At 47.6% G+C, this 23537-nt stretch overlaps 1 protein-coding gene across 1 annotated transcript in view; it reads right to left on the bottom strand.

The window, feature by feature from the left end:
• Window positions 1-6630: 6630 nt before the first annotated feature.
• The window catches only part of MAU2 (MAU2 sister chromatid cohesion factor), a 42050-nt gene continuing 25143 nt past the window's right edge, over window positions 6631-23537 (bottom strand). Inside the window, exons 10-20 of the mRNA XM_056867743.1 lie at window positions 21834-21924; window positions 21015-21118; window positions 20453-20530; window positions 18525-18590; window positions 18312-18395; window positions 14843-14892; window positions 13152-13229; window positions 10472-10583; window positions 8750-8840; window positions 7682-7809; window positions 6631-6735 (exon numbers count right to left, since the gene is read on the bottom strand). Of these exons, the coding sequence (XP_056723721.1) occupies window positions 6661-6735; window positions 7682-7809; window positions 8750-8840; window positions 10472-10583; window positions 13152-13229; window positions 14843-14892; window positions 18312-18395; window positions 18525-18590; window positions 20453-20530; window positions 21015-21118; window positions 21834-21924 (957 nt within the window). The 3' untranslated portion in view covers window positions 6631-6660. The remainder of the gene's footprint in view (window positions 6736-7681; window positions 7810-8749; window positions 8841-10471; window positions 10584-13151; window positions 13230-14842; window positions 14893-18311; window positions 18396-18524; window positions 18591-20452; window positions 20531-21014; window positions 21119-21833; window positions 21925-23537) is intronic.

Consider the following 23537-nt stretch of genomic DNA (forward strand, 5'->3'; position numbering starts at 1 on the left):
TTTCGCCAGTATGATAACATCACTACCAGTGGACGTCATAGCTAGTACTACCCATATGCACAGAGGCTGCCCGTTGTGTCTCTGCATGAGTCAGTGGTCTGATCTCTCCTCCAGCCGGTCAGCCTCTGGGGTGGCAAGTGACCACTCTTGTATTTGTTGCAGCTGAACTAGGAACTGAAAGACCCAAAGATGGACAATTACTGCCATCTAAGAAGACTGTCTCTTACAGCACTGACATGTCACTGCTCTGGTTCCTCAAGAGGTCTAGTTAAAACATGATTGTGACAGGGGCTGGCTTCTCAGAAGGGCCAGAAATTCTTCTGTACTTTAAAATTAGTCTGTAAAGACATCTCCCAAATACAGTTTTGAAAAAGTATGCCTGAGCCAGAGTTCTAGACAATTCAGGGCTACAGAAATGTGCTTTTTTTGTAAAGAAAGTGGACATTTTCAAGCAGACAGGAGGAGGTCCAGGAAGCTGGTCACCCAGCCAGCTTTTTGTGTTCTGAAACTGACACCTACTTTCAAATAATTTTAAAGGAACCCATTTAAAGCAAGGGTTAAACACAAATTGTTCCAACGTCCTCGTGGTCAAAGGAGACATACCAACCAATGAGTCAGTGCCACAGAAAGAGGGTTATGGAGGCCTTCCCCATTCTTTCACAGGGTATTTCCAACTTCATGAGTTGAACACATGAAGCTGCCTTATACTGAATCAGACCCTTTGGTCCATCACAGTCAGTATTGTCTACCCAACCGGCAGCGGCTCTCCAGGGTCTCAGGCAGAGGTCTCTCCCATCACCTTCTTGCCTAGTCCCTTTAACTGGAGGTGCCGGTGATTGAACCTGGGACCTGCACGCCAAGCAGATACTCTACAAACTGGGCCACAGCCCCTCCCCCAAGTTGTCTCTTGGGAACACGAACGCATAGGCTATGGCCACACACAACGTCCAGGAAGTCACCAGACCATTTTGGTGGTCAGGGGGATTACACTGTCCAATGTGCACACCACTGCATTTGAAGAACCGGCCACCTTTTCTCCTAAAAATGTCACGCTCAGGTGGCAGCTGCCACACTCAAAAGGTGGAGGCTGAAAGTTTGGTGGGTTCTATTCCAGCTTCTCTCCAGCCCCCACAAACCTGAGCTCCTCCTTGGGTGCCACTGTCCCATGTTCACACACAGCATCTTTGCAAAGTATCCACCTGTCCTCAACCAGGGCCAGAGCTTTTTAGGCTCTGGCCTGGTGGAACTCTCTGTCAAGTGAGGCCAGGGCACTGTGGGACTTAACCCAGTTTCGTAGGGCCTGCAGGACAGAGATGTTCCGTCGGGACTATGGTTGAGGGCAGTGACAGTTCCACCATAGCCGGCCTCAAACTCGATTCCTATCTGGTCTGCCTCTCCTTTCTCGCCTGACAGCTTCGCGATCAGCACCGATATGAAGAGCGCTATCTGGACCCTTGGTTTGAACAGTCAACCCTTTGTGATAGTATGGGTCCTAAATTGTGATTTATTGATTTTGTGAGGGGTCGGGATGGTGAGGGGTCTGGAGACCAAGTCCTATGAGGAAAGGTTAAAGGAGCTGGGTATGTTTAGCCTGAAGAGGAGACGTCTGAGAAGGGATATGATAACCATCTTCAAGTACTTGAAGGGCTGTCATATAGAGGAGGATGCCGAGTTGTTTTCTGTTGCCGCAGAATGTCGGACCAGAACCAACGGGTTGAAATCAAAAGAGTTTCCGTCTAGACATTAGGAAGAATTTTCTAACAGTTAAGAGCGGTTCCTCAGTGGAACAGGCTTCCTAAGGAGGTGGTGAGCTCTCCTTCCCTGGAGGTTTTTAAGCAGAGGTTAGATGGCCATCTGTCAGCACTGCTGATTCTATGACCTTAAGCAGATGATGAGAGGGAGGGCATCTTGGCCATCTTCTGGGCATGGAGTAGGGGTCACTGGGGGTGTGCATGGGGGAGGATATGAATGTCCTGCATTGTGCAGGGGGTTGGACTAGATGACCTTGGTGGTCCCTTCCAACTCTGATTCTATGAATTTCAATCTGATGCACTGCTCTTCATTGAAATGTTCTGGATATTGTACATTAGCCGCCCTGAGCCCAGCATTGGCTGAGATAAAAATCTAAATAAACAAATTATGGAAAGCATCAACCCACCTTTCTCTGACCCTGAAAGATTCTCCTTGGGTAGTTTGGGGAAGAGACCTGAGCCTAACAGGACAATGTGCATATACCCTTCTAGGCTAGTCTAAGGATTTCAAATGCCATTCAGCTGTCAGCTGGTCTTGCTCTTAAACAATGAGAGAAGATTCAGCCTGGGATAGTTTATCCCAGGGGGTGACAAACATAAGGCCCGCGGCCCCGATCCGGCCCCTTGAGAGATCTTATCTGGCCCACGAGCCAGCCAACCCCCTCCCAACTCTCTATCTGGGCTGGTGAGGCATGACCCAGGCTAACCAACTGACATTTATGTTATATCCAGCCCTCGTGACAATTTGAGTTTGACACCCCTAGTTTATCCTATCTGGATTCAGCTGGTTTCATCACCTCCCTGAACAACCCTTCTTCCTACTGGGGTACAGCGGCTTCTTACACTGGATCCACTACTCCTCTGGGGTGTTTCCTGTCAGTATGCACCTTCGCAGATCTACAGTATAGCTCTCCAGATGGTAAGATGACCTGGGGAAAGGGGCAGTACAGAAAACCAAGACAGGCTTTGGGGGGGGGGGGCGCTGTTGCTTCACAGGAGGAAAGGTCAAACCTTTTACAATAAGGTCCTGCAGTATCAAGCGGGGGCATAACCAGTGTGAATGAACTACATTCCTTCCCTCCACCCATTTTCCATGGTTTACTGCTCAGTTAGCATGCGGCCTCCGCTAGCATTAAAAATTCTCTCTAGTGTGAAAATTCTCACCAAGGAAGCAAAATTTGTCACCTGCACAAGAAGAGTTGGTTTTTATATGCCGACTTTCTCTTACCACTTAAGGAAGACTCAAACCATCTTACTATCAACTTCCCTTTCCCCACCTTCCCTTCCCCTCCCTTGTGAGGTAGGTGAGGCTGAGAGAGCTCTAAGAGCTGTAACTAGCCCAAGGTCACCCACCAGGCTTCATGGGGAGGAGTGGGGAATCAAACCGGGTTCACCAGATTAGCGTCCTCCGCTCCAAACCACTGCTCTTAACCACTACACCATGCTGGCTACTAAATTAATTTACAAATTAAGAAAAAGTGCATAATTTCTTTTGAAAATTCACTCTGGAGGAAAAATCAAGAAGCGGAGCAGCCCTGACACCTTGGACACAGGAAACCTTATTCAGGCACCTCTCTGGCTTTTACATTTTTGCCAGTGACGCTTGGCCACACTTTCCGTTTAATCTTTGCTGCCGTAAGGCTAGCAACTTGCTTTTTAAACAACACGACAGAACAGAATCTTAGGAAGCTGAATGTTGTGCCTGGTGCTACGTTTTGCAACTTTTCTGCATTCTCTTGGAATAGTGGCATAATCACACTCCCACAAAATATTCACCCCCAAACACAAGCTGAGGTCTTTCTCCTCTTGACTATCCGAAAAGAGCTTTGGATCCTAAAATAAAGACAAATAACCACTCCCTGTGCAACTTTTTAATGTTTGCACATTATCTATAGGAAAAAAGATTAAATGCTTCTTGAAAAGGCTAAAAGACAAACTGTACAAATTTACCGAAGTACACAATGTTTTTAAAAGTACATTAATAAAAAGAGCCGTTTCGTATAGGAGAATTTCACAAGCGAAGGAAGTGTGAGGCGGGTGGCCTTGGCCAAACAGGCAGACACCACATTCAGACAGTGCAAAAAAATCCACCGTACACTCACCCACTCACACAGTGAGGCTTTTGGGGGGCGGGGGAGGGAGGTAGGGCGCAGGGCAGTGGAGGACAGGAGCTTGGGAAGGCAACAGGAGATGCTTCTTGTGGCCCAGAGCGAGCTACCTTGTGGCTCGCAGACCCCAGTTGGCCATCTTTGCCAAGTAATGGGGGAAGGGAAACGGTTTCCCAGTTTCCTTTGCAAGGAAAACGGTTAAAAGGCCAAGAAGTACCAGACTGAACCAGTAGTGCAGGCCAGGCCTTGATCTTGTGACTGTTTGCCACAGAGGCAAGAGAAAGGCTGGGAGGGCACCTTCCCATTCAGCCCAGGCCCAAGCTTCTCTCCTCAGAAGACCCTTCTCCCCCCACCCCAGCACAGTGTTCTTTGACCCATGGGTTGGGGCCTGGAGCCCTACTGTTGGATTGTGCTCCTGTACAGATGAGACATTTCTGGGCTGCCTTTTGGAAGTCCCTGCTGTTAAAAAGGAGCAAAGGCGCCATTTCCGTTTCCTCCTCTTTGCACGCACTCTGAGAGCAGCAGCAGAACGGTGAGGGGAGATTGCTCAGTGGCGGACAAGGTTCCTCCATGGCTCTGACCTGCAGTCTGTTCCTTCTACGCCTCCCTGTATTTCTTGTCCCCGGCTCTCTTTGTCCCGGGCTGAAATCCAGCAAGGTCGTAACAATTCCAGCCCCCACTCTTCTCAGCCTGTGATGATGATGTCACATTGCTTCCTGTCAGTCACGCGCAGCTCCGCGGGGCCTAGGAAGGTTGAAGGCCGCTGTCCTAGCCACAGAGAAGAGAGCATCCCAGCATCCAGACCACCGGATGGGGACAAGACTTCCACTCTACGCTTCCCACTGGTTTTGTAATGGAGCCATGATTTGTGAGCGGGTCTCTCAGCGATAGGACTGGTCCGCCAGCCAAGTACTGTCGAAGGACAACCTATCATTCGAACTGTTATTACGCTTTCGTCTCTCTTCCAGGAGTCAGAAACTCCAGTCAGCGCTGATTCAAACGAACAAGTGTTAATTGCTTCTGGCTGGGGTGTACTCGGGAGCTACCACATTATTCCTATATTTGTGAATGAACATGATAAGATACTAGCATACATTCCAATCGAAGTTCAGTCACCCTGGAGCGGGGGCTAAATCCAAGGGATTCTCATCTCTTGATCCTCATGCCCGTCCTCTCCACAATTCTTTCAAGTTTATCCCCAGCTATTCTCGCTCCACGCATCGCAAGCTATTTTCTACTGGGCCGATTTCAAAGCACTGGAAGGGGGGAGGCGGTGGGAAAACAAACCAGACTTTTCTGGTTTAGCGAGGGGCTAACAGTTGTTTTCACATGATCAGTGTCCTTAATGCTAATCCATGATTAGTAACTCAATTAAAAACCGCAAGCAAGGCCATGTCTATACTGTGCAAAAAATGTTTTGCATCAAATTAAGCTGAATTCTGTAATGCAATTTATGCAAATGGAACAGGTCTGGGTTTCTTCCTCAGTCTGCACGCTACTACCTGCAATTTTCACTGTGCTGGTTTTGCTGGTTATGAGAAAGAGGCAAGGAGCATGACTGGACACCAAAGCCCGCCTCCGTCCATCTTTTCCAGTCACCCCTTTCAAGCGTACCTTCACAACAGTAAGGACTAGGAACTTGTTCTTAGTAAAAAGCAGAGACGTTCAAGAAGCCGAGCTCTGCTCTCAGTTGCACTTTCTCCAAGAAACCCTTACTGTGAGCAAACACCAGTCAAGCCCAGACATCCATCTGTAAATTCATGTTCATCAGGTGCTATAATGGTCAGTCTGGGAAAGGGGCATCGATTGCTAAGGGAGGCATCAGAGAACAGGAAAGCACTGATTTTTTTACATTAGAAAACAATGAAACGGGGAAAGTCTCTTAATGCAGACCCACAAGCAAGCTAGGCAGAGCAAAAAATTGTTTTAGAAGGCAGAAGGGATTAGATGTATCCTGGCGAGCTAGAGGGGGTTAACACGGGGTTATTGGGGAGGTTAGATTATCCTTAAGACCCTGTGCCTCTATGGACTCAGTTCTGGCCGCTCCCCTCAAGGATGGAGTATGAAGACACTCTGAAGTTGCCCTCTATGCGCAGCTCTTTTCAAAAGTTTGCAGCAGCCCACAGCGCCAGTTCCCGTGAGAGAGGCAGCCACCGGCACAGTGACAGTGCGCACTCGGCCTGCATTACTAATGCGGAACAGCCACCAACCTTGGGACTTCTTCCAATGCAAGCTTCATCAGAAAACAATCTAAACACCTCAAGGCACAATCGGGGCAACACGGCAAAGGTTAAAAAGAACTATCATGTGGGATTTTCAGGGATGGTTTTAATTCTCAAGAACGAAGTTGGGTTGTTGTTTTTCAACCCCCTTCTTTCTACCAATACTGGGTCTTTCCTTCATTATGAGAGGGTGTGTTTTCCTTGTAAAAAAATAAAAATAAAGTAATGCTAAGATCCAGCCTGACCGAAGGAGCTCTGTCTCTGAATAATGTAAAACCTAGTTCTGAGCCACGGGAAGGGGGGATGCACTGATAGCCACCCACCCCCTGCCTCTCGCAAGACTACATGCCAACACTCAACCCAGGCGACACACTCCCACACAGATGTCTGAAGAGCTTCGAAGGCCTGCAGCACACTGGCAAGTCTCTGAAATGTGCTCCCAGTGCGCCTCCTGCCAAGGTTCCAGAGGAGGAATCCTACAGAAATTCCTACAGAAATTCCACTAGCAGAGGGATCCGCAGCCCATCCTTCGTGTAAAAAAAAAAGCTCAGCTGTCTCCTTTTCAGACACGTCGCTCTTTCACAACAGACTGGCCAGGCTGGTCGTAGGTCCATTTTGTGCCTGAAACTGTACTGGAGGCGGTCCGTCTGTCCACTGGTCATGGAGAGGGGAGAGAACAAGCAGAAAAAAACTTCTGTTGGTTGATTTTTCCCATCAGTACCTGTAATTCTCTCGTTTAGCAAGCCCACACTGTAGAAATACTTGAGCTGTTCCTTCACAGACATTTTTAAACCCCTTTTCTGTAGCAAGTACAAGATGCCCAGGTGACATTAAGACATAAGTAAAACCATGCTGGATCAGACCAAGGCCCATCAAGTCCAGCAGTCTGTTCGCACAGTGGCAACCAGGTGCCTCTAGGAAGCCCACAAGCAAGACGGCTGCAGCAGCATTATCCTGCCTGTGTTCCACAGCACCTAAGATAATAGGCATGCTCCTCTGACTCTGGAGAGAATAGGTACTTTCATTTTGACTAGTAGCCATGGATGGCCGCTCCTCCATGAACATGTCCACTCCCCTCTTAAAGCCTCACCACATCCTGAGGCAGGGAGTTCCACAATTTAACTATGGGACCCGGGACCTCGTTTCTCACAGAAATTCAATGGCCTTCAACTAAACAGGGTCAGAAGGCACAAAATTAGGGCAATTTAAACACCGCAGATACAAAATTCAGAGCCCTGAAGGCTCTGCCCTCTGAAAGAAACCCTGGAACAGGTGCGGAAATCTTTTAAAAAACAGAACAGGAAATTAAGAGACCACTGGCCTAATAAACAAGAGCAGGGTGGAATCACGTTAAAATAGCTTTTTAGTATTTTTGGTATTTCTTTTTTAAAAATGAACTCAAGATGTGTTCCGTTCCATATTCAATAGGCAAGCATCCCTTTGGTATGGCAAGCAAACAAAATCCTTGTGTGAGCTCCCAGCCACTCATATGTAGACTGCTGCAGTGAACAAGCAACTATCTGTGGATTGGGGTGGTGATGCAACACATGGAGGGGTGGAAAAGGAGCCCCCCCCCCCTCCGACCCAAATGCCAATGTACCGTGATGAGGTTGTGCTCTGGAAGGCTACAAGCCTCAATGTGGTCCTGCAGCAGCTGCTGAGAGAAGTTCTGGTGCATCTGTGCTGCTTCATGGGCGTCAATCGCGTTCCCACATGCTTTGTTCAGATCTTTGGGGACAGGAAGGAGAAAAGAGAGACTGAGTTACACTGGCGCGTATGAGAGAGCTCCTCTAGTCTTTCCAACAGACAATTGCTAATCTGGGATAATCAAGCCTTCAGCTGCAGAAAAAAGGTAAAGGTCCCCTGTGCAAGCACCGGGTCATTCCTGACCCATGGGGTGATGTCACATCCCGACGTTTCCTAGGCAGACCTTGTTTAAGGGGTGGTTTGCCAGTGCCTTCCCCAGCCATCTCCCCTTTATTCCCCAGCCATCTCCCCTTTACCCCCAGCAAGCTGGGTACTCATTTTACCGACCTCAAAAGGATGGAAGGCTGAGTCAACCTTGAGCCGGCTACCAGAAACCAACTTCCATCGGGATTGAACTCAGGTCGTGAGCAGAGCTTGGTCTGCAGTACTGCAGCATATCACTGCAGTACTGCAGCTTACCACTCTGCGCCACGGGGCTCCTTCTCAGCTGCAGAAACCAGGCCCATCAAGTCCAGCCATCTTGTTCACACATTGGCCAACCAGGTGCCTCTAGGATGCCCACAAAAGACTGCCACAGCACCCTGCTTGTGTTCCACAGCACCTAATATAACGTGCATGCTCCACTGATCCTGGGAAGAATAGGTATGCATCGTGGCTAGTATCCATTTTGACTAGTAGCCATGGATAGCCCTCTCATCCATAAGAACATAAGAAAGGCCATGCTGGATCAGACCAAGGCCCATCAAGTCCAGCAGTCTGCTCACACAGTGGCCAACCAGGTGCCTCTAGGAAGCCCACAAGCAAGACGACTGCAGCAGCATTATCCTGCCTGTATTCTACAGCTCCTCCTATAATAGGCATGCTCCTCTGACCCTGGAGAGAACAGGTATGCATCATGACTAGTATTCACTCCTCCGTTGAATAAAAGATCAGAGGAACGGTCTTACTTTTCTTAACTTACCTCTCAAGAGCGCAGAAGACCACAACTGCACAGACATGTCTGGAATTTTGCTGGCCAGCTGCATGGCCGGGACCACCATGTTGTTACTTTCCTAGGGACAAATAAACTCTTGGTCAAAAAAAAAAAAAAACAAAAAACCTTGGCAGTCACAGAGAATAGCTCTCCTACCCCAATTCTTTGCACAGAATGATGTGCCCAAGACAAACCATGGTTTTAAAACCAGTCCTCCATGGTTTTAATACCAGTCCTCCAAGGAGACCCGTGGAGCAGAGCGGTAAGCTGCAGTACTGCAGTCAAAAGCTCTGCTCACGACCTGAGTTCGATCCCGACGGAAGTCGGTTTTAGGTAGCCAGCTCAAGGTCGGCTCAGCCTTCCATCCTTCCGAGGTCGGTAAAATGAGTACCCAGCTTGCTGGGGGTAAAGGGGAGATGACTGGGGAAGGCACTGGCAAACCACCCCGTAAACAAAAGTCTACCTAGTAAATGTCCGGATGTGACGTCACCCCATGGGTCAGGAATGACCTGGTGCTTGCACAGGGGACCTTTACCTTTTACCTCCAAAAATGGAGGGGGCATAGAAATAGTACCAAACTGCTCCGATAAGATAGTTTCAGAGGGTAGCCACATCGCACTGCTGTAGAACAGGTCCAAGTCTACTAGCACGTTAAAGACCAATGAGATTTTCGGGGGATGAATTTACGACAGTCAAAGTTACGTATCTGACAAAGGGAACTTCAGCTTTGACTCTCGGAAGCTTGCATCCCAAATATCTCGTTGGTCTCGAGGGTGCTACTGGACTCAAATCTAGTTGCTCAGGTAAGAGAATCCTTATTCCCGCAGAAGGGACATTTGCCGTCCCTTTTGGGAGCCAAGACACATTTCAGAGGAGAGAAGCCGCCATCCTACTTGAGCTTCCACAGTAGTCAAACATGCCTCTGATAAGAAGAAGAGTTGGTTTTTTTTATCCTTCTTTTCTCTACCTTTAAGGAGTGTCAAAACAGTTCACAATTGCCTTCCCTTCCCCACAACAGACACCTTGTGAGGAAGGTGGGGCTGAGAGAATTCAGAGAGAACTGTGACTAGCCCAAAGTCACCTAGCAGGCTTCATGCAGAGGAGTGGGTAAACCAACCTGGTTCTCCAGATTAGAGTCCACCGCTTATATGGAGGAGCGGAGAATCAGCCCAGATTAGAGTCCACCGCTGTTAACCACAGGAAGCTCTCCGGAAGCAAGCCCAGAACAGTGACCCATGCACAGGTGGCAAGAGGCAGCCTTCTCCAAGGGCTGGTTGGTGATTGCACTACATCTCTGCACTGAATTACCCCCCCCCCATATGCAGACTGATTGGAAAGGCAAGGATAGACCAGCAAGTCATTCAGAGGCAACAGGCACCACCTCCTCTCTGGATGGGCATTTTAGTCTCAAACTTTCAGTTCATTCATTCACTCCTCACAACCCACCCCCACAACAGAAGAAACCTGTATAACCTGGCAGGCAGCTTGAGAATTCAAGCTTACAATCTCTCTCAAGTAAGCCAGCTGCATTCTGGAAGCTGGCACAATGGACTGCAAAAGTCACAGATCTGACAACATACCGCAAGTGTGCAAATTACTACCTCATGGGAGTCTGGCAAGATTGAGTTCACGTCCCCAGTCCTCCGCCCCCACCCACTGACCCTTTGGAAGAAGAGAAGCAAAAGCAGTAACAAAACTGGCAACGCTTACCCTGTGATTCCCCAGTACGTAAAAGATGTGGCCCAGGAGAACAAGGGAGCAGGCCGTTAAGCGGTTCAGGTCTTCTGCATTTGACATTTTCAACGTCTCCCGCAAAAAACGTCTATTACAAAAAAAAGCAAAATATGACTCTTCAACCTGCTTTTTCTCCTGCATGCAAATGCACAGCTGGTAACCCCCACCAATCCTGAAATCTGGGGCACTTTCACACTTTCCAGGAGTGTTATACTGCACTCCTAAGAACACTTTGTGGGAATAAGCCCCCACTCAATCAATCTGAGTAGGAGTCTGTTTCAGATTGCTCAGTACCCCGAAGCTAATTTATTTCAGCTCTGGAAGTCATACTCTCTGCCTCTAGATAAGAACCAGGGAGGAAACCATCTAGATTCGTCTAAAGCAAAGCTTCTTAAACTGTGGGTCACAACCCCATGTGGGGTTGCGTAACTGAATGTGGGGGGGGAGTCGCAAAAAATACCAAAGAATTGTTTTAAAATAAATTTCTTTATGATTTATTATCTGTAAATGTTTGATTTGTATACCTATTTTATATACCTATATACCCGAGGTTGCGTAAAAATTTCTTGGGTGAAAAGGGGTCATGAGTGGAAAAAGTTTAAGAAGCCCTGGTCTAAAGAACAAATTGTGTGCCACAAAGAGAAAATGTTCCAGAGAAACAGTAACCCAATTTGGCAACCATTTGTCCTCGAACCAGAGCTTTAATCTTGGACTATTTTTAATGACCCCTATTTTTATTCCTCCCCCTTTCTTTTTATTTGCCTGTTTTGTTTTACTGGATTTAACCACGGAATTAAACTTCCTTCACCATTTTAAATCAACTATGTTCACTAATGCCCTGACCTGGATGGCCCAGGCTAGCCTGATCTCATCAGATCTCAAAAGCTAAGCAGGGTCAGCCCTGGTTAGTATTAGAATGGGAGACCACCAAGGAATACCAGGATTGCTATGCAGAGGAAGGCACTGGCAAACCACCTTTGTTAGTCTCTTGCCATGAAAACCCCCAAAAGGGGTCGCCATAAGTCAGCTGCAACTTGACGGCACTTTACACACACACATGTTCACTAAGGCTTGGGGTGGGTGGGTTGTGCTACTGAAATTGATCTTGCTGCACCAACAGGTAGAATGGCTTTCAGCAGTAGAGCTTGTTGCTGTTTTCTGAGAAAAAGAGTGAGAAGCATACTGGGGTGAAGCGAGAACGTTTACTCTACAAAGGGAAATGTTTACAGCTGCGGGGTGTGTGTGAATGGACTTGACGGGGACTGGTGCTATATGACAACAACCAGAGAGGATGTATCATGAAGTCAGAGACAGCTGGTGCTGACAATGGTGCCTGCGTGTTGCCAAGCACTCTTTTGTCTGGGATTAGCACCTGACTGACTAATAAATATGCCAAATAATATAATTTTATATGCCAAGTGACAAATGATTTGTTTTTATCTTCTTCAAAAGCTAAAGTTTCCCTTCTCTTAGCAGACTCCTCACGAGAGATAACCTCTCAAATAGCCAAATTTTGCCTCTGGTCTAGTGGGATTTGTAAACGGCTGATTGAAAACCTCTCCCCATAGAAGATCTTTCCTCCTCTTCTTCAAATCATCATTCCCAGAATCATCAACTTTTATTATTTTATTTTAATTTATTGTTTTAACCTAACTTTGATTTTTATTTAGAGCTGATATTGTATCGAAATAAAACTTGACTGATTTATTTATCTTCTTCAAACAGTAAAGTTAAATTTAGGCTCAATAAGGAAGTACTGAATATATTTCAGTTTCCCCCCCAATTTTTTTTTTTTTTTGAAGAACACCTCTAAAACTCCCAAAATCTCTAGAAACTTTCCATCTCTCCAGAGGGCAGAACGAGCTCTCCAGAGTAATGCAAGACAAGAGATAATCGATCCTAGAGGAGGAGTAGGTGGGACAAACCCCAATCGCTGGGTACCCAAGGTTGGGCAGAGAAAGGTAAAATTATGTATTAGAGAAATATATTTATTTTAAGGTGCTTATGTCAAGGTTAAAAACATTGAAAATGATAAAACAAAGCACAATTGCAACTGGTAAGGTTGATAAACATAAACCACACACCATACACATTTCGGCATCAGTGGTCAAATAAAAACCTATATAATGCACACACAAACAATGTATCACAATACATAAACAAAATTATAAAAGCCAAGGTATGTATGTAGGGTGTATAACAAATTTCAAATCTAAAAGCTCTCTAGATGAAATACCTGCAGGTTGTTCTACTCTGGGCTACATTAGTCTCCCATATGGAGTGTGCATGCCAACATCACTTTACCTTTCTCCACCTAATCTTGGGTACCCAGTGTTTGGTTTTTCAGGTTGGGTTTCCCTCCCCCTCCTTTTGGACAAACCCCAGCTCCTGCTAGGTTGGGAAGCAAGAGGCCTTCACTCCTACCACTGCTCTAGGATGACATTCCCCCCCCACACACACACACACACGATGCAACGTAAAGGTGGCGCTAATACCAGTACATTCTTGATGAGATCCTGAACTATATGTGGCCACGGCGAAAGCATGCTGACAATGTGTGACAGGGTCAACCGACTGGGCATTGCAAAACTGTCCCTTCCCCTCCCCCAAACACACACACACACACACACACACACACACACACACACACACTTACTTGGCTTCATTGTACCTCCCCTGGAAAAAGGAGAACAGTCCTCGGATGTAGAAGGCAGCAGCACGCAGGCAGTGGGAGCTGGAGGCAAGACAGAGATACAGCTACGTAAGTGTAGGTCAAGAAAAGCCATGGGGACACACTTGTGTTGAGAAGCAGAGAAGGGCTTGGACAGGGCACAACGCCCTATCATCTGCAGCTCCCACTTATGAGGAAAGTCAGACAGATTCTGTACTAAAAGCTCTTAGAAGAGGGGCTGTGGCTTGGTTGCAGAGCCTCAGCTGTGCATGCAGAAGGTCCCAGGTTCTATCCCGGTGTCTCCTGTTAAAAGGACCAGGAAGGAGGTGACGTGAAACACCTCCGAGACCCTGGAGAGCTGCCACCAGTCTGAGCGGACAATACTGACCCTGACGGACCAAGGCTATCCAGTATAAGGCAAATTCACGTGTTCTGGTGCCACACCAAGCATTTCTTCATTTAACCCAAAAGGTTACTTAAGCATCCTCCAAAGTCTATTTGAGCTACTGGATTCCGGTGTAAAAACTGTATTACACCCTACATGGGATAGAGTTTCTCCATCTAGCTTCCAGACATACTACGCAGAAACAGGAAGCTTGTGGTCCAATTCTCCTGCCCTGACTGGATGTCCTTTGTCACACTCTTGGCAGTATGGAGGTCTGCAGCTGTCAGCAGAACGCGCCACTCTACAGGAAACTGCTCATCAACAGCAAGAGGTTGGCCACAGAAGGCTCTTGCGGTCCTCAAGCTCAGGCATGCAAAGGCTAAGGATGCTGCCCCAGGGAAGGATCTCTGTAATGTACGTCATTTGAGCTTGAAGGAAATCTGTTGTTCGCTTCCATTCACCCTGTTTCTCTTCCCCCTTGTCCGTCATCCATTGTTGTTATTCAGGTCGAAGGGAAGCAGATGTGGGGAAACTGGCTCCTATGCTCATCATCTTGCTTTTGGGGGGAGGGGTTGCTGCTAATATAGCTGCTGCTAAAGCACACATGGACTAGTCAATATCACCACATCCCTTTCAAATGGGAGAGGGGGTTAAGCACAATTTTAAAAACTGGGCTAATTGCTACGCAAAAAAACAAAAGGGGGGGAGGAAAGACCCAACCTAAAACCAAAGCTGGGTACCCAAAGGTTGGGTGGAAAAAGACTCAATTATGTACAGAAATATATTTATTTTAAGGCGCTGATATCTATATTAAAAACATTAAAATTATTTTGAAAGAAAGCACAATGGCAACTAATACAGGTTTTAGTTTATCAACCTGTATAAGTTGCCACTGTGCTTGCTTTTAATATAATTTTAATGTTTTTAATATAGATATCAGCGCCTTAAAATAAATATATTTCTACACATAACTGTGTCTTTTTCCACCCAACCTTTGGGTACCCAGCTAATTGCTATGCAACTATCATGCTTGGCCGCACCGTCAGCTCTGACTTTGTTCGGCCTTAATGGACCGGCGGCCTTTAAAATAAAAAGCGGAGAAAAGCTCAGGCCCCGCCCAAAACACCTTGCTGTTTTCAGCTGGTTGCCAGGAGCAACCCCTCGCCAGCAAGGGAGCAAGGGCTTTGTGCAGCGCCCAACTGAGGCCAGGGCTGCTACGCGGTTCGTATTAGGAATTTGCTCTCGACTTGCGCCCCTTTGGGAAGACGTCGAGCCTAAAGGGTTCACGTACCTGACGGGGAAGTTGTGGTCTGGATTTATCCTTTCCAACAAACTGTAAAGCTAGAGTCAGGGGAGGAGAAAATGAAGAAGGGAGTTAGCATTGACCAACAAGCACTCTGCTGAAGTCTAGGAAGGAGAGAACAGGGGAACTGGGAGATGGCATGAGGACAGCCGATGCAGAATGAGGGCATCAAAGCGGTTCCAACCTCTTGCAGAACTGCCAGTATCTAGGCCAAGTGTTACCAAGGCAGCATTAAACACAGGCCAGGCACCTGGAGGCTAAAGTAGCATATATGACTACCTCTTGTCATCTTGTAAGGGGGGGACAAGTCATTTTTTGCAGGGTTGTATTTGTTCAGTGGGGAGACCGTGGGGGGGCAGCGTGTGTGGGGGATGGTGGGGTTCCAGCTGCTGCTAGACAGGCAGGTGCGCGTGATTCCCTGTGTATTTTTTTTAGAACGCAATTTATAACGTGGCCAGCGGGGGGTTTCAAGAGCAAGTGTCTGGCATCCCATCTCCAGGGCTGGACTTTCCCCCAAACAAGTGGTTTTTTTGACTAGGGAGAGGTTGTCGTTGTTGGAGCATGCTTTTATAGCCTGCAGACCCTCTCCCCCTCCAAAGGCATGCCCCTTCAGCTTTTTCCCAATCATGCAGAATAGGGCAGAGAGAGAGAGAGAGAATATTTTTCCCCATTAGAATACACAACTAAGGATCTGTCTGAGACTTAAGCAAAGATGCAGAATAGGCAGATAGTTTTCAGAGAAGCCACCCCCCCACCTAGATTTTAAAAACGTGTTTTTAGCCATGAGGGCAAAACGCTTACAGAGCTCCAGAGACAAAGAAGCCCCCAGACCCCCCTCTAGTCACACAAGCAGGCTACAGGCTGCGCTGTCTAGCTTATGTGTAACAAGAGGCTGTAGGGAGAGCCAGCCTATTCCTGTCTGCCCCTCACCAGCCCCAAGACAGAGAAGCAGGCAGGCTGCTATCTCGCTAGTGTGTGTAGCAGCTTCCCTTTTCCCCTTTTTTACAGCTGCTGTGGGCAGGCAAGAGGGGGTGGGGGAGTGAAGTCTTTTTACAGCATCTCGCACAGAGAGGGGAGGGGAGAGGAGAGGAGAGGAGAGGAGAGGAGAGGAGAGGAGAGGAGAGGAGAGGAGAGGAGAGGAGAGGAGAGGAGAGAGAGAGAGAGAGAGAGAGAGAGAGAGAGAGAGAGAGAGAGAGAGAGAGAGAGAGAGAGAGAGAGAATAGGTATGCAGTATGACTAACATTCCAACTAATATAGAAGCTTAAATTAGCAAGAGTCTGCTTAACACCAGCAAGGAAAAAGTACCCTATTTTAGCCCCGTGTGCTTTTTTAAACCTATCTTACCACTAGAAGCTTGACTCGTGAAAAGGAAGCCAGGAGGGGCTCGACAGGTCTATACCAAGGAGGAAACGCCTCTAGGGAGGGGGTGGGTTGAGGGATGAGAGAGGGAGGGGGAGAGGCTAGATGCCTGCAAGAAATCTAATTCTACAAGCTTCTGATTGGTTGTAGCCTTACAAAACACGCAGGCTTTCCGGCAGACAGCTCGCTGCATAGGCATCAGGGGTCTTTCAAGACCCCTCAGACCAGTTGTTAAAATTCTCCAATACACAAAACCCCTGCAGCCCCCAAGCTGCGTGCTTTTTAAAGCTCTGGCTCGTAGGGCACAGGAGTGCTTATACAGCCCCTCCAAACGCAAGTTCCTTGCAGGAACTTTTGAGAAAAGCAGATTTTTGCACAATAAGTCTGCTGTGGACAGAGAAAACGCCCTCCCTTCTCTCCTCAAACAAGTCCTGCAGCCCCAAAGCCCCTGGTTTTTTTAAAGTTTTTTTTTCTTTCCCACTTTACAGCCAAGACAGTTCAAAATCTACAGCTGTAGATTTTCATATATGAAAATTTCATATATGCTACTGCTAGAATTATGCATATACTACAGGAATTCCTGCATTCCCTGAAACCCTCTTCTTTCATTCAGAAAAGCACACAAGTTTCTGGCCCTTATTGTTAGGCAGATGTGCTCAAAACTGTGTGGACAATGCCTGTAGAACTCTCTCAGAAGGCCTCGGAGCTATCTGAAAGGCCTCAGGGACAGGGCTTTGGGGCCCCACACAGCTTCCCGGCCCTCTCCGTGACAGCCAAAACTGAAGTTAGGCAAGAAAAATCGCACACATTACACAATCCATACAGGTTGCACAGTTCGGCTTAGCAGTGCTATAGAGTCTGCGTTGCAAATAATAAAATAACACTATGGAATAATGCCTGTTTCAGGTATGTAATTTCTTCTGATTGAGTTGCAAATGTCCTACTCTTAAGAAAAACATCTAGGAATGTAGATACTGGTAAGGTTTCTTTTTCTTTTTCATTTGGTTTTCGGCCCATAAAGGCAGCTTATAATATAACAAAAGATCATACTTAAAACAAAACGAACACCATCGATCAATAAATCGAAGGCCGACAACCAATGAGACTAGTCGCAGAATGGTAAACAGCAGGGGCAAAAAAGCAAACAGGAAACAATGAAGGGCATTTATTATTTATTGTTTGACTTGGCTTAATCCAAGTATCCTCTGAAGCAATATTGCTTTGATCAGCCCCTTGAAAGCTAAAAGGGACCCAGTAACCACACGACAGCCAACCCAAGCTTGCTTCTGAGCATCTATTCAACAGGAAGTTGCACTGAATCTGGGCTCCCTAGCAAGCATGCTCCCTAGCAAGCATGCGCATTTCAGACGAACGAGATAAACGCAGTACATTTTGCAAAGTCACTCCTCGCAGCCGCCCATCAAACCAACCCCAGAACTGCAACCAAAGGTTTTTAAGCAGAGGCTAGATGGCCATCTGTCAGCAATGCTGATTCTATGACCTTAGGCAGATCATGAGAGGGAGGGCAGGAAGGGTTGCATCAGTGTCTGGCTCTCGTGGCCCTTTCTTGCATGCCTAGGGTAGTGCCGATCGCCACTTTGGGGCCAGGAAGCAATTTTCCTCCAGGCCAGATTGGCCAGGGATCCTGGAGGGTTGTTGTTTTTTTTTTTTTGCCATCTTCTGGGCTTGGAGTAGAAGAAGAGTTGGTTTTTATATGCTGACTTTCTCTCCCACTTAAGGGAGAATCAAACCGGCTTACAATCACCTTCCCTTCCCCACAACAACCACCCTGTGAAGAAGGTGAGGCTGAGAGTGTGTGACTAGACCAAGGTCACCCAGCTGGCTTTATGTGGAGGAGCAGGGAAACAAATCCAGTTCACCAGATTAGAAGGCGCCGCTCATGTGGAGGAGTGGGGAATCAAACCCAGTTCTCCCATTCGGAGTCCACCGCTCCAAACCACCACTCACTGGGGTGTGAATGTGTGTGTGTGGTGGTGGTGGTGGGTAGTTGTGAATTTCCTGCATTGTGCAGGGGGTTGGACTACATGATCCTGGTGGTCCCTTCCAACTCCATGATTCTATGATTCAAAGATCCTACCTCTTGATGCCGGTTGCCCTCCCTGATGTAGACGCTGGCCAGGTTGGTCACGATGAACGCCCACAACTCCTGATGGGTGGTGAGCTGCCGTGGGGAAAAAAAGAGAAGGGCCTAGTGAAGCACCAGGTGGGGGGTTTCTACCCAAAGAATCCCTATGCAGACCCAGGCGGGTTCTGGGCCGCCCTTGAATCTCGGTTCAAGACTGGGTCTTACCCGCAGTGCCGTGGTAAACTGCGCTTCTGCGTTGTCCATGCAGTTGACAGAAATGCAGTACAGCCCCTTCAAGAGAAAAACAGAAATCACATTTCAGGGTTTACACTTGGGACTCCGGCCTCTAGAAAACAAGGAACCAGACAGAATGTAGGGCTGTGGGCCTCTAGAACAAAGTTTCTAAAACTGTGGGTCGCGACCCCATATGGGGGCCATGAAAAATTTGAATGTGGGGGCCATGAAAAATTTGGCAATATAAAATAGATATACAAATCAAACATTTACTGGTATATATACCTATATACCCGGGGTCGCGTAAAAAATTAATCTGGTGGACCCCGCAAGTATGTGGGGGCTGCATCAGGGTGAGGATGCCACACTCATCCCACTTAACATGAGGTTTGGAGAGGCGTCCGTGGAACAAGCCTTTTATTTTCATCAGGTTTTCTACATTCTTAAAGTATATCCTTTGGGGGCTTGCAAGTATTTCTGGACTCTTGGGGGACCCTCTTTCAATACTGCCCTCTTAGTGTCCTGATGCCAAGGCAAAGAATTATTCATCTGTCTTATGTCCAACTTGTACATGGAGATGTCTGAATACACATAAAGCCGCCTTATTCAGAATCAGACCCATTGGTCCATCAAGATCAGTCTTGTCTGCTCAGACTGGAAGTGGCTTCTCCAAGGTCTCAGCTGACGGTCTTTTACATCACCTACTAAGTAAAAGGTAAAGGTCCCCTGTGCAAGCACCGGGTCATTCCTGACCCATAAGGTGACGTCATATCCAGACGTTTCCAAGGCAGACTTTGTTTGTGGGGTGGTTTGCCAGTGCCTTCCCCAGTCATCTTCCCTTTACCCCCAGCAAGCTGGGTACTCATTTTACCGACCTCAGAAGGATGGAAGGCTGAGTCAACCTTGAGCCGGCTACCTGAAACTGACTTCCGTCGGGATTGAACTCAGGTCATGAGCAGAGCTTTTGACTGCAGTACTGCAGCTTAACACTCTGCGCCACGGGGCAACTACATCACCTACTACCTGGTCCTTTTAACAGAAAATGCCAAGGATTGAACCTGCGACCTCCTGCATGCAAAGCAGAGGCTCTTCCGCTGAGCCACAGCACAACCCCCCACGCCGGCTGCCTTGAGGAAGCCATGAATTACAAATAAATAATTTACCTTTGTTCACAGGTGCTCAGTCTTTAAACTACTGTGCAACAGATACACAGGTGCTTGCTTCCATCCACTCCTCTCTCAAAACTTAATCCTTGCAAACCTCACATTCTGCCCAGAGAAAGGCCAGAGAATGTTACGAGGGTCTGCTCCATTCCACTAAACCCCAGGCAACTTCAACAGCATGAAGAAGAAGAGTTGGTTTTTATATGCCAACTTTCTCTACCACTTAAGGAAGAATCAAATTGGCTTACAATCACCTTCCCTTCCCCACAACAGACACCCTGTGAGGTAGGTGGGACTGAGAGAGCTCAAAGAGCTGTGACTAGCCCAAGGTCACCCCACTGGCTTCACGTGTAGGAGCGAGGAAACAAACCCAGTTCACCAGATTTGCCTCTGCCACTCATGTGGAGGAGTAGGGAATCAAACCCGGTTCTTCATATCAGAGTTCACCGCTCCAAACCACCGCTCTTAACCACTACACAGTGCATGGACAAACATCAATTGAAACAGGATGACAGCAGACTGTGAATTGCACAGGTGGGTTTTTTTCATACTGAAAGGTTGTCAAAAAGTCAGGGACCCATTAATTAAAAAAAACAAAACAAATGGATGTTCTGACTTGACAGTGGGAGATGTCGTTCCACTTACCTCCTCTGAAAACAGTGAATGAAACAACGCCAAGCCGATGTACAAAACCTGACTGAACCACCATGTGAAAGTGAAAGGAGTTCCACGGGGGGGGGGGGGCATGACACTCACCAGAAGAGTGTGGAGCTGAGCTGCATGATTAGAAAAGAGCCGGGGAGACTGCTGGCAGAGCTGGCAAACCTGAGAGATCTTTTCAGCAAGCAGAAGGGAAAGAACAGAGCATTTTATTCTATTCAAATCCAGAATTCCAGCGCAGGTTTCCTTCTCCCTCTTCTGATATAGAATCATAGAGTTGGAAGGGACCACCAGGGTCATCTAGTCCAACCCTCTGCACAATGCAGGAAATTCACAACTACCTCCCCCCCACACCCCTAGTGACCCCTAGTCCATGCCCAGGAGGTGGCCAAGATGCCCTCCCTCTCATGATCTGCCTAAGGTCATAGAACCAGCATTGCTGACAGATGGCCATCTAACCTCCGCTTGAAAACTTCCAGGGAAAAAGAGCTCACCACCTCCCGAAGAAGCCTGTTCCACTGAGGAACCGCTCTGTTAGAAAATTCTTCCTAATATTTAGATGGAAACTCTTTTGATTTAATTTCAACCTGTTGCTTCTAGGTCCAACCTTCTGGGGCAATATAATCCCACACACACACACGCAAGCAACGGTCTTTACCTCCTGCAACGCAGTAGCTTTATGCCCCGTGACGAGCCGGCACATGATGATATGCTCTAGTAAAATAACTTGGAAGGATGATAAGATCGGGCTGCAGTCCAGCACTGGAAGGAAGGAAGGAAGCAGTGACTTGAGGGATGGATGGGGGAGAATGAGAAACACAGCAGTGCTGTGTCCAACGGGGCAGCCTCTACCACAGCTGGCTTCCCCAAGGCGAGTAGCCTAGCTTGAGAGCTGGAAAACAGCTGCTCAGAGATCCGGGGGTGTGTGCTATCTCCCTCTGGGACCCTTCAGCAAGCGTCCGCACATAAATCCCTCCCAGTCTTCGTCCTCTGCAGGAAAACGAGACTGAAGATAACCACCAGCAGGGAGGCATAGCATACCTGCTCTACTCAAGGTGTAAAGGATGTGGCCCTAATCCACAGATGCCAGGGAATACTCCCATCCAGCACAAGAGTAAGCTTTGCAAAAAAGGTAATGGTTTGTTCACTTCAAAACTGGAGCTATTATGGGGGTGAATTTAGCCCCCGAAAAACTGGAGCTATTATGGGGGTGAATTTAGCCCCTGAAGCGCAGTCAGAAAGGGTGTGTGTTTGTGCAAAGAGAGCTAAAATATTAGGGCTAAAAAATATAGTAAGCTACAATATAGTAGGGCAATTTCAGCCAGGCCTAGGAAAATGTGTATTGTACACACGCCAAATGCACCTTCAGTTTCTCCCGTCTTTGGTGTTCAAGCATAAAGTCTTGACAAAAAGGCATGCATCCACACCCAACGGTACACAGCGACCATCCCCCCCACAAATTTTTCAGATTGCTCACTTTTGAGTTTCTCCAACTGCATGAGCGCTTTGTCAGTGTACTTCTGAGCCTTCTCCAAGTAGCCCGCTTGCATGGAGTGCATCACCGTCACCTGGCAGGGAACACCAGAACCCGTTGCTGTCAGGTGGCCACCAAGAGGCCTCGTGCCCTCTTCCCCCCACCACACCAAATGAAAGGTGACTAGTGTGCTGGCACAACTTCCAGCATCACCCACATAACTAGGATTTGCACACCTTCCACTGTAAATACATGAACACATGAAGTTGACTTATACTGAATTGGTCCATCAATTGGTCCATCAAAGCCAGTATTGTCTACTCAGACCGGCAGCAGCTCTCCAGGGTCTCAGGCAGGGGTCTTTCACATCACCTGCTTGCCTAGTCCCTTTAACTGGAGACTGAACCTGGGACCTTCTGCATGCCAAGGAGATACTCTACCTCTGAGCCACGACCACTCTCTATAGCTTTCCAGGGTCTCAGACAAAGTGGTGTTTCACATCACCTACTTGCCTAGAACCTTTAACTGGAGATGCCGAGGACTGAACCTGGGACCTTCTGCACACCAAGCAGATGCTCTACCACTGAGCCACAGCCCCTCCCCCGGGTGACGGCTGCTGCTACACTGTGTTTTATGGGACACGTGGGCATAGGAAGCTGCTTTTGCCCAGGTCTGACTAGTGGTCCACCAAGCTCAGCACTGTCTCCTCTGACCAGTGGTAGCTCCCTGAGGCTTTAGGCACAGAAAGGCTCCCTCCCAACACCTGATACTTGAGGCCTTTGAACTTGATACTCGGGCCTAAGAGACCCAGGCCCTCCATAAAGGTTCAGACCCTCATACTGAATGGTTTCGTTAAGCTCAAAAACACATAGTAAAAATGCCTAACTGTAGTAACATTTGGATGTGTTTAGCATTCACAGCTTTGTGCGTGTGTGTTAAGTGCTCTCAAGTTGCTTCCGACTCATGGTGACCCTATGAATCAGTGTCCTCCAAAACGTCCTATCCTTGACAGCCTTGCTCAGGTCTTGCAAATTGAGGGCTGTGGCTTCCTTTATTGACTCAGTCCATCTCTTGTTGGGTCTTCCTCTTTTCCTGCTGCTCTCAACAGCTTTCACAGCTTTGGTAGGGAATAACAGATAACAAGAGGAACATCTGGAGTTTCATAAACACTGCTAAGATCACAACAAGCTCAGGTCGACCTCGTAAAGTGACCGGGAGTTACTTAGGGACATAAACGTGGCCAGAACACACCTCTTGTTAGAAAGTGGTCCTCCTTCAAGGGTGGCTGCGCAATCGCAGTGGGAGTTTATTTATATAAAACAGTAAGCTGTACACATGCTGGAATAATGACGAGTAGATGTTCCAATTAGTAACGTGCTTTCCAAATATGTATAATGGAAGGAGGAAATGAGATGCTTTATATAGTTTGTTATTGTAACGGTGTACTTCTCTCTTCAACAGTCCCTTGAGCTGAGAGGGGGGGGGACCTTATTTGTGTGCACAGAAATGAACTTTTATTCCTTTCATCCCCGTGGTGTGGTTATAGCCTCACAGCACCAGGGTCGAAACTGCTTATGGAAACAAACGGGAGGCCCTGGGGGCAGAGCGTGGGACCTCCAGTGAGCAAGAAGTGAGCTCCACCACTGAACCACAAATCGCAAAAGGAGTGGGGGTGCCATACAGGGGCATGTAGCACTGATTTCCAAG

Source organism: Euleptes europaea, chromosome 2 (genome assembly GCF_029931775.1).
Source record: "Euleptes europaea isolate rEulEur1 chromosome 2, rEulEur1.hap1, whole genome shotgun sequence".
NCBI classification, from domain to species: Eukaryota; Metazoa; Chordata; class Lepidosauria; order Squamata; family Sphaerodactylidae; genus Euleptes; species Euleptes europaea.